The sequence below is a fragment of the Tupaia chinensis genome, unplaced genomic scaffold (genome assembly GCF_000334495.1).
Source record: "Tupaia chinensis unplaced genomic scaffold, TupChi_1.0 Scaffold000001_1, whole genome shotgun sequence".
NCBI classification, from domain to species: Eukaryota; Metazoa; Chordata; class Mammalia; order Scandentia; family Tupaiidae; genus Tupaia; species Tupaia belangeri.
The window spans coordinates 4,285,274-4,296,166 of NW_006159427.1; the positions used below are offsets into that span (position 1 = coordinate 4,285,274).

A 10,893-nucleotide genomic window follows, 5' to 3' on the forward strand; every position below is an offset into this window, starting at 1 on the left:
TATAAAAGAAGTTCAAGCAGAGTCAAGGGAAGCTCGGCGGAAAGAGAGAGGAAGGTTGAAGAAGGCCGAGACAGGAGGGCCTGTCACACACGTCCTTCCAGAGAGCAGTGGCCTGGAGCTCTCAGCCCTCCACCTCTAACTTTCCTCTCCCCCAGCTTTCTACTACTATTTTCACTTTACCCTTCACTGGTAGAGCCCCAGACACGTAACCTAGGAGACCATGGCTGAGAGCTAAAGAAGGGTTCAGTCCTAGACGCCTCTGTAAGAAATATCGGAAACTCTGAAAGGATAGCCCTCAAAAGCATCACTGCATGTGGTCCTTAGGTCCTCTGAGTGCTGTGCTAGCCCCTGCTACAGGGTGGAGTGTCCTAGCGTGAATCCAGGTGTACAACTGACATGGGATGGGCTAGAGCTCCTCAGCAGTAGGTACGACCTGGCAAAATGCACTGAAAGTATCAAAACTAACTTCTAAGTGGGTTTGGGGACATGTTATTAATGGGGGGGCAGCTTGCTTATCGTCTTTCAATGGTTACATTTTGATTACACGGGAATATTCTCTTGGGGGGGGGCATTATGGAGATATTTGAAATATTAGCACAGCCACTCATAAAAATTATGGGAATTCTTGGTTTCCTGCCTAGTTTTCTGACTGATCCTGGCAGGATTGTATTATATCTCTTATACGACGATCTTTAGAAAGCTTATGGAAAATGCAAATTATGAAAAATAAAAGCACTCATGGATTTCAGAAATAGTTTTTTTACTTTGCCAGAGGCCATATGTACTCATAGAAAGAGAAAGAAAGGAAGACAGCAGCCCCCATGGGGAACCTGGGGATACTATTGTAGACCTTGCAAGTGGTCATTAAATTGTAATGAAAATTTTTTTTTTTAATGGAATCAGGAAAATGGAGTCGAAGTAGTTTTTTCCAGGTTTGATTCAAAGAAGAGTCCTTCTTTACAAATAGATTGCAAAAAACTAAAATTCACACATAGGTTCCTGGGCCAAGGTGAAAAGTTTGGGACAAAGGCCCCCTAAATAGCAGTAAGAAATGCCAAAATCTCAAAGTGTCAGGTTATAAGGTTTTGATGTCACCTGAACACCCTTTTCATGGCTGTGTTGCTCTTATGAGGACTCTGCCCTTATCTGAAATAAATAAATAAATAAATGTATAAAGAAGACCTTATCTTCAAGTTAAGGGAAAATCATTTTGGAAGGATATTGACAAAGTAACAACTGTGAAGTTTTGGCCAGCATATTATTACGTGATTATGAACTGTGGCAAGGACATTGCTTTTCCTTCGAAAAATTCCTTTGCAGGATATTTGCTACGATCAATAAACTTAGCATTATGAAAGCATATGGTGTCAGCCTAGTGAACATACCTGCTCACTGGCTTCAGAATGAGGTATATTTTCCACAGCATCTCATCACTGTAACTATTCTGTTTTGAAAAGGATATATTCCCAACTTTTTCTCTCCTTTACTTCAGTAGGCATCAATGATAAATCAGTCACATGTACATTTTCTTACAACTAACCCTTTTAACTTTGGCAAGATTACTTACAACTCATACAACTTTATAATACTGAGAACTATTTAAAATATTCTAAGTGCATACAAATAAAGATTTGGGTTTTTTTTTTATTTAAAAAGGGATGTATTACATTGCAAGGAGGTTAAATTCCTAGAATTTTGATACACCCTTTAATGAAAACTGGTTCACTCATTACTTGAATAGCCATCCCCATTGTCACTAGGGAGGATAGTTGGGCAGCACTTGACCGATGTGACTTGACATCTTTGAGTTTTCTTTGTTCTTTTTTTGCTTTTCTCCCAATGTTATGTAGCATGTGCCCAAAAAGTAATAATCTCTAGCTTTATGTCATCTAATATGTTTTACACAGGGAGTCTTTTGTGAAGAAACCAACAGAAAATGCTATCTGTACTAATGGGACAGTCATCCGAGCCCCAAATAATAAAGGCAGTTTATCCGTAGTGAAGACTTCCACTTTCAAAGCAGAAGAGCAAGCCACTAATGCCATTGAGACTAACAACAGAGGGTGTGCAACTCAGAAAAAAATGAATAATGTGTGTGAGGAAGAGACCAGGCAAGAACTGTATCTCATAGGGGACCCTTGGTCGGAAGTGAACCCCAAACGGACGTCTATCAAAGACCTAGAAGAGAGCAGTAAGACAAGGAAAGCAGAGAAAGAGGACCCTGGGATTCAGACTTACTATCAGAGATACACAGAGGAAAGGAATTTTGAGGAGTCAAAAGCAGCGTACCTAGAAAGGAAAGGCCTATCAGAAAGACCCCTCTCCCCAGGGCTTTGGTCAGCTGAGAATGAGAATTCTTATAAAAAATCTTTGGAACCTAGTCTTAGCCAGAGGTCAACTTATCAAAATGCCAATAGCAAAGAAAAAGAAAAAAAGATATCTGTAGTTACCCAGAATGCCCCAATACACAGCCAAGGGAGAAGCCATGTGAGGCATGAGACAGTCAAAGAACAGCAAGATGAACCCAGGGTGGAGGCCCAGGAAGAAGCTGCGAAAGCCGCAGTGTTCATTCAGAGCAAGTACCGGGGTTACAGGACAAGACAACAGTTAAGAAAGGACAGACTGTCTCCTCCCTTCAAGGCTCAGAAGATGGTTGCTAGACCTACAGAAGTGGCAAGAGACACTCAGAATTTGTATTCCTGTCCCACAAAACACGAGGAAACCTTTAATATCGATATGAAGGATGACAAAGACTCAAAAGCAATTTCAGAAAAAGAAGCACGTGATTTGGCAATTTTTTCAAAACAGGTATGTACATAAAGTTATTTACTAGTGTATTTCTGGGATTTATTTAGTAACTGCATTAAACAGATAGTTAAATAATAACCAGTGTATTATTTCATCCATGTTTGTGAGACCACAAACCTTTTTAAGAAAATGTCTCAAGAATTGTGCTATTTGCATAACCATGAACATTTAAACAAATTGGCCATGATAAAAATAGTGAAAAATAGGACATAAATCTTATGTCGTTAGCATACTAGACATTGCTTTGTGTGGTTTACTAAAATGCTGGGATTTGATAGTGCAGAGTTTCATCTATCTGTAAGATCATTTGGTATAGCTTAAAAAAAATACTTAAGTTTTCTAAATCCCGTAGAATATATGTTTTCTCCCTGCCATCAATTTTAGTTGAAAAACATTATTTGGTACCAAAATTTGGATTAGCCAGACAGAGGCTTGTATGAGGGGTCATCAGTAAGTTCATGGAAAATGTGTATTATGAAAAAACTATACGTGGGTTTCAATTTTCTTCACACCAAAATTAGCTTGTACTTTAATTCCATTTTTCAATAAACTTTTTGAAATGTCCTCATATTTGATGAAGATGAAAGCCTTCATATTACAACCTGACAATGGGTGATTTTGGACAATGAGATATAAAACTCTCTCATGAAGGATGTCCGTACCAGCAGTCGGCTCATTTCCGCTATTTCTGGTGGGAAGCTGAGGAAGCAGCATGTCCAGGGCTTCTCTGGGGTATACATGCAGCCCGGATAAATTAGCACCGTGGAGAGATCACAGGATCCAGCCCCTGTGTGTTCCAGTTCCTGCTCTCTCTTTCTAGGTATTTGATCTTAAGAAAATCACTCCATGTCAGCATTTTTATTTCTCCTGGTGACGTGAAGGTTTTTAACTAGATGACCTTTAAAGTACACGAATTTCCAGGATTATCAGTAGTGTCTGAAATAATAGGAGTGATATCATAATGGGTTGTTCAAAGAAGGGTTGCCCTTAGGTCCCTAAACTCTGCTTGTTGCCTCTGCTGGGAGCTGAGCCCATGAGGAAGCCCAGTAACAGCCCTGGGTCCGGCCTTTGTGAGCCGTGAGGCTCAGACATCGCTCACTTCTGGCTGTCAGTGGAGAACTGCCATCGAGTCATTTGCCTAGCCCCTTCCTGTGCATTTTGTGTGCTTGGAGGTAGTGACGTTAGGTTTTACACAATCAAAAGCAGCAGAGTTCCTCCTGACAGAAGCAGAGAGGCAACCACCGCAGAAGGAAAAGGCCAGAAGTCAGATCTCAGGAGCCCCAGGAAAGCACTGAGCAGGTCGAACACTGTGTCAGCGTGCTGTATTTGACAGCTTTTAATGAAAAATGTGAGAGGGACAAGTCACACAAGGGGCCGTTTATGTCGAGTAGGACTTGATCGGACCTTGGTATGAGCATCCATGGATCTTGGAGAACTTGAGTCCCTGGGGCTGTTGCTAAGGAGTTTATCAGATCCCGCCCGAAGCACTCTCCAAGTTCTTGATTGATCCGACATATGACCTTCTTTTTAGATATCAAGGTTATCTGAAGAATATTTCATTCTGCAGAAAAAATTGAATGAAATGATTTTGTCACAGCAGCTGAAGCCACTTTGCCTGGCTGTCTATCCCCATAAGTCAATTAACAGACGGGTCTCTTCTCAGCGCCACCTCTCAGGTAAAACTCTGTAGAGTTAGAAGATCCTGGAGGGAAGGAAATGCCAGGTCCTTTACCCCATGTTGTTCATTCCCTACCTCTATTCTGTGGCAGCCTGTAGGGGACTCTGTTCTGTGTGGGGGAGAACCTGCATTTTATTCCATTTCTTACGAGCAGATACTCATTTTCCCAGGATGTTCTACTCATCTCCTATCTTTTCTGAACTCATCACCCTCGTCTTCCCTTCTTTATCGCCATTGTGATTACGGTAACTTGTACTTGGCACGCGACATCAGAAGAGAGTATGAAGGTTGGGTGCTGAGAGGGCGCCAAGGTGCAGGTTGGGTAAGAGGCCGTCAGCAGGTGACATATTTCTCTATCAGCGTCTACAGCCTTGAGTAAAGAGCTTGGATGGTGCAAATCCTCATTCATAGAACATACGCAGATGTAAAAAATATGATTCGAAGGGACAAGCAGATAGCATAATGGTTATGTTGCTGGATTCCCATGTAGTCAACTGCGGTTCAAATCCCAAACCCAGCTGCTGAAAACTCATGCTGGACTTGTGTGCATGCATGCCCAAAATCCCAAGAGGTGACTGGAGGATAAGGGATTGTGTGTGGCCATCCACCCTGGGGGTGATCTCTTGTTTTCTGTCTCTCCATGTCTCTCTGTCTCTGGCATACATCCACACCCTAAAGCAAAAATCTCTCTCTCTCTCTCTCTCAAAAAAAAAAAAAAAAAAGCATGATTACATTTTCTTCTACTCAACCTGAGTGACACTCTGCCCCTCGTTACATTAAACAGAACAGCATTCATTCGCAGTGATTCTCAGACCGCCCCTCCCCACAGCCGTGCAAAAGCCCAGGTCTCAGCTATCACCAAAAGGGCAAGTAGAGCCTACGGTCACTAGTCATTCGCCCTCAAAGTCACCTCTGGGACATTCATCAGTCTAGTTGTCCTCGCCAACTCCTCCAGGTCCAGAGTCTGCCTCTCCCGTCCCCTGCAGGAGGCACCAGCACTGGCTCATCTGGAGTCTCGGCTTATCTACACGTGCTCCGGGCGGCCCTCCTGTCTGCAGCCTGATTGCTGCCCCTAGCAGCCGCCACTAAGAGGGCAGGAGTCCCTCGCCTCTGAGCCCTGCTGACCTCTGCATGAAGGAATCTATTTTCCTTCTCCCTTGATTTCTCAGAGCCCTCTCCTCTCTCACCACCCCCTGGTATCACCTCTGCAGTGAGTTTGGCTCTTTTTTTTATTTTTTTTTTTTGGGGGGGGCCAGGGAGAGGTTTTGCTATAGGGCGCATGCACTCGCCAGAAGACAGAGAGAGACAGAAAGATAGAAAGCAAGAAATCACCCCCAGGGGGTGTGGCTACGCCACAATCCCTTCTCCTCCATACTCCTCTCGGGATCTTGGGCACGCACGCACACGCGCCCAGCGTGAGTTTAAGCCGCCGGGTCCGGGACACGAACCGCAGTCGACTACATGGGAGTTCAGCGACATAGCCATTACGCTAACTGCTGGTCCCATGAGTTTGGCTATTACTATGAGCAGGAAACGCCACTGACCCCACGCAGCTTCTGATTTCTTCCTGCAAAAGTCTCTGAGGTAGGAATTACAAAGATGGGCTTGGCTATTTGCCAGATATGGGAGGAAGAAAAAATATCTTAACATGTCAATCAACTCTCTTGCTACATTATTTTCAAGTTGAGAATTGTGGTGAAGCTTTAAAGAAGAAAGCTGGCCAGCAGGTGGCTTGGTAGTTAAGGCATTGGATTCCACATGGACGACTGTGGTTCACGTCCCAGAGCCAGCATCTTGAAAATCACGCCAGGCACATGGGTATTCATGCCCTAAATTCCTAGAGGAGAATGAAGAACAAAGAGAAGGGATTAGATTGTGGCATGGCCATCCCCCTCCCCAGGTGGGGGGTGTAATTTGTCACTTTCCTTCTCCCATGTACCCTATGGTAGAAGACTTTTAAAAAAAATAAAAAGAAGAGAAAAAGAAAATGAAAACAAAAAAGCTGTTCACAAAAAGGTTTCTGAGTACTCAGCCCCACTGCTCCCCTGCTGCCTGGCCCAGGCCCAGAACCTCCTGCTGGGAAGAGAACTAAGCAAGGCAGTGTCCAGAGGCCAGCAAGTCTGTCACTTGCTGCTGCTGCCCCTGGGTGTGCAGAGGGCACATGATAGGGCAGAGCAGAGAGGGGACAGGGGCTGCAGGGCCCCTGGAGTCACTGATGAGGGGAGGAGGGGAAGCAGGCACCCCTGCATAGGCAACTCACCCCTCCCTCACCCTCCCACAGCCGGCAAGGAGACCCAGGGAGCCAGCAGAGGCTGCTGGGGTGTGACTCAGTGCCCACCTGCGTACGTCACAGGGACTGGGGCCTGGAGAGCAACAGAATTTTACTGGAAAGCTCTTTTATTCTTCGTCTGCCATTGATTTTTATGGGCCTACAAGGAATATCAGGAAGCAATTCTGAGCTTGCATGAATTGTCAGACACCGTCTTGAATCCTCCAGGCTTAGAAGGAGACTCTTCTTGTGCTCTGCACATGTGGAGAGGTTACATCAGTCTACAGCGTTTGTTTAAGGCTAAATTGAGAAACATCTGGATCGCTCCATGTCCCTGAGAGTGGCAGAGAAAGTGGTAATGTCTTTCACTGGGCTGACATGCCGTGTTTTCATGATGGGAAAATTCACTCGGAATGCTATAATGATACACAGTGATTCAGTGTATAAAATGGAGAAGACGCAAGTGCCTGAGAAAGTCCTGAAGTTGCAGGAAGACGTAGAAAGATCTGGGTGGACTTCGCAACGCAGACCCGGCAATAAAGGAGGACGTTGAGACGCCTCTGGTCACTGTCAGTGCCAGTGACCAGCAGAGTTCCTCAGCAAGGGCCAGTGAGCAGCCGGGGACAGCCCCTCTCCAATGACTGCCTTGAAGCCACAGATGTGCCCCGGCTCCACTCCCAAGTCCAAAGTGGCCCTGGGAGAAAAACCGGGAGAGTCAGAGCCAAAAGTGACTACGTTTACTAAGAGAACACTTAGAAATTTGGAAGCAACAGATTCTAACCAGGATTTGTTAAAAACAACGTAATGCTAAAAAGTAGAAATAAGTACTCAGAGGTAGGAATTAAATCTAGTTTTAGGAAAATTAAGTTATATCCGAATTGTTGTACATTATGAAATTTTAATCCTCTTCTGTATAGACAACTGCATTTTCCAAGGTAATTCCTTTTTTTTTTTGAGTTTTTTTGCCAGAGGGCACATGAGCTCTCTGGAGAGAGAGAGACAGAGATGGTGAGAAGGAAAGTGAGAAATCACCCCCCGGGGGGATGGCCACTCAGCAATCCCTTCTTCTTTATTCTCCTCCAAGATCATGCTGATTGCATTCTGTGACGAGTATCTGGGGATGTGAAGGGAACTGTGAAAGACCCATAAGAGAAGGTACTGGTGTGGAGGAGGATGTGTGGCCATGAAGGACGTTTAAAGCAGTGGTAAGCAGGTGGACCAAGGATTTGGTGACTGGTCACAGGAAGAGGCTCTACCATGAGAGCTGGATGGATGGCAGTGCCATTACCTGAGGGGGGAAAGACTGCACAAAGATCAGGAATGTGGGTATCAGGGTGCGTTAAGTACAAGAAGCCTTCGGTAAATTCACTCAGCCTCAGGTGGGCAGGTGGACACACACAGTAACCAGAGCCACAGGTAGAAGAGTGGCCCAGGAAATCCACCACAGTGAGAAGAGGAGGGAGCCTGGCATGAGGGCTCTGCCATATGCAGGGCAGGTCAAGAAGAACCAGTAAGGAGGAGCCCCCAGAAGGGGAACAGGAAAACAGGGAGCCAAAACCTCAAAAGCCAAGGGGAAGGGGGGTTTAGAGGATACTGTGCAGACTGAAGCTGAGAAAGCAAGTCAGAAAAAAGCTATAAAACATCCAGATTGGGGCCAGCAGGTGGTTTGGTGGTTAAGGGCACTGGACTCCCACATGGCTAACCGTGGTTTGAGTCCCAGACCTGAGGGCTTGCTTTCTCACTTTCTCTCTCTCTGTCCGGCTCTGGTCAAATTAAAATAAATAAATTAAATTAAATTAAATAATTCAAAAAAAAAAAAAAGCCAGATCAGAGGAGGATTCTCACCTGTCACACTGAGGAAGTTCTGAGACACAAACCCAGGACCTCCCCCATGTGAGTCCAGTTGTATTACCGCCACACACCACCTGACCCCAGACTCATTATTCACGTGTGGTTTTGCTGATTTACCTCAGGATAGGAAAACTCTATGCTAAATTTTAAATTTACTTTATTTTTATAGAGCAGTCCATGTTTGCCAGTCTCCTGACCACATTTAAAGCAAGAATTCCTGCCACCAGTTCCCTAAGCTTCTAGGATTAGGGTAACTTTCCCACAGGCACCTCAATACACCTTGCAGCTATCACACTTCACACAGATATTCGGGTGCACACTTGTTGAAAGGAGTTGAGGGACCAGCAGTTGGTGTAATGGCTGTGTCTCTGGACTCCCATGAACTCGACCCTAGTTCAAGTCCCGGGCCCAGTGACATAAACTCACACGGGGCACATGTGCATGTGTGCCCAAGATCCCAAGAGGAGAATAGAGAAGGGATTGCAGCATGGCCATCCCCCTGGGGGTGTGATTTCTCACTTTCTGTCTCTCTGTCTCTCTCTTTCTGGTGAGCGCACATGCCCTATAGTAAAAACCTCTCCCAAGGGGGGAAAAAAGGAGTTGATTATCAGTACCATAGTCTGCGATTATTTATCTCAACGTTATTTCTTAATATTGGTGTCATGTTCCTCAGATCTTCAGCCCTTTGCAGGCTGGATCACGTCTCATACTACATGCTCACTTACTCAGCACACAGCAGACACCAGTATTCATTCCTCCTAACACTATGTTAGGTTGTCGGGACGGTCATGACGGATTTTTGATGTTTTTCTATGCAAACATGCATCATGACTTTCCCAATGACCCAACAAGGAGGACCAAGTATAGTGGCCAGTGGATTTAAGGTTTTGGTTTTTATCACAACGAAGAGTGTAATGTGACGTTGTGTAAGTGTTCATTTATTTCCATGAATGGTCTGCTTGACACTTCTCTGCTCAAAAGCAAAGGTTTTATGCTAGTATAACATGTAGATGTCCTGTCTCCTTCGTGAGTCAGAATTCTAGCTACAGAATTTGGAACTTGCAGTGCAAGCGGCTGCCCTGTCCCATGGAGGAAAACGGCAGGAGACTGGCTGATGTGCTACGGGACCTATTAGCAAGACTGCCCATCCCAGCAAACCTGGTCTCTCATGAAAATTTTCTTTTGGGAAACCAAAATCAAGCTCATTTACAAATAACCCTGTCATTAAAGTAGACCAGGAGTCACCTAAACTTTTAATTAGCTCATGCTTCTTGAAAATCTGCAAGCATCTTCAAATAATTCCTATACCCAACTCTGTTTAAATCTCAAGCCTTAGCTAGTTTATGAAAAATTACTAAGAAAAGGTATCCTCCTGCCCCTGGGAGAAAAAAGAAGACCCTATAAAGCATAGATAATAAATGAAAATACTTATTTTTTCAAATGAATTTTAACAAACTAACCATTTTTTATAAGAGACTCTTTATATGAGACATAGTTTCTAATTTTTACTTATTTACTTGCTTAATAGGGGTTGAGGGGTGCCCTTGACAGGGTCTTCATGCTGCTGTCCTCCTCCCAACCCTGCAGCTAGCCAGGATCATGACCCCACCTGTGGGAGCACCTGGCGAGTTCAGACAAACCCCAGACACAAACCAGGACCTTTCTATATGACTCCCAGCACTGCACAGCAGTGCCCCTGCTGCCTGCAGCGTGGCTGTTTCATGCAAGACATATTTTTAAATGTGCAAAGTATCAAGAGTAACATAATGTCGAGAACCAGCAGTTGGCATAATGGCTATGTCGCTGGATTCCCACATAGTCGACCGCGGTTTGCATCACGGACCCAGTGGCTTAGAACTCACGCCGGGCACGTGTGCGTGTGTGCCCAAGATCCCGAGAGGAGAACAGAGGAGAAGGGATTACGGCGTGACCATCCCCCCTGGGGGGTGATTTCTCGCTTTCTGTCTCTATGTCTCTCTCTGTCTGTGTGGTGAGCACACGTGCCCTATAGCGAGAACCTCCCCAAAAAAAAAAAAAAAAGTAACATAATGTCCAAATGAAAGGTGAGAAGCTAATTATAAAGTTTTAAAATAAAATAAGGTATATACACAAACTACTTATTTCATCTATTTATTTTTAATAATAATGGGTATAAATTGAAATTGATAGGAGTTCACTGTACCTGCATTTTCAGTGAAAGAAATACAGAATAGGATATATATATATACATATATATATATATATATATATATATATACATATATATATATATAGAGAGAGAGAGAGA

At 44.3% G+C, this 10,893-nt stretch overlaps 1 protein-coding gene across 1 annotated transcript in view; it reads left to right on the forward strand.

Annotated features, from left to right (window-relative positions):
* Positions 1-10,893, forward strand: part of MYO3A (myosin IIIA) — a 286,656-nt gene that overhangs the window by 232,482 nt on the left and 43,281 nt on the right. Inside the window, exons 28-29 of the mRNA XM_006139727.2 lie at positions 1,908-2,808; positions 4,340-4,484. Coding sequence (XP_006139789.1) covers positions 1,908-2,808; positions 4,340-4,484 — 1,046 coding nt within the window. The remainder of the gene's footprint in view (positions 1-1,907; positions 2,809-4,339; positions 4,485-10,893) is intronic.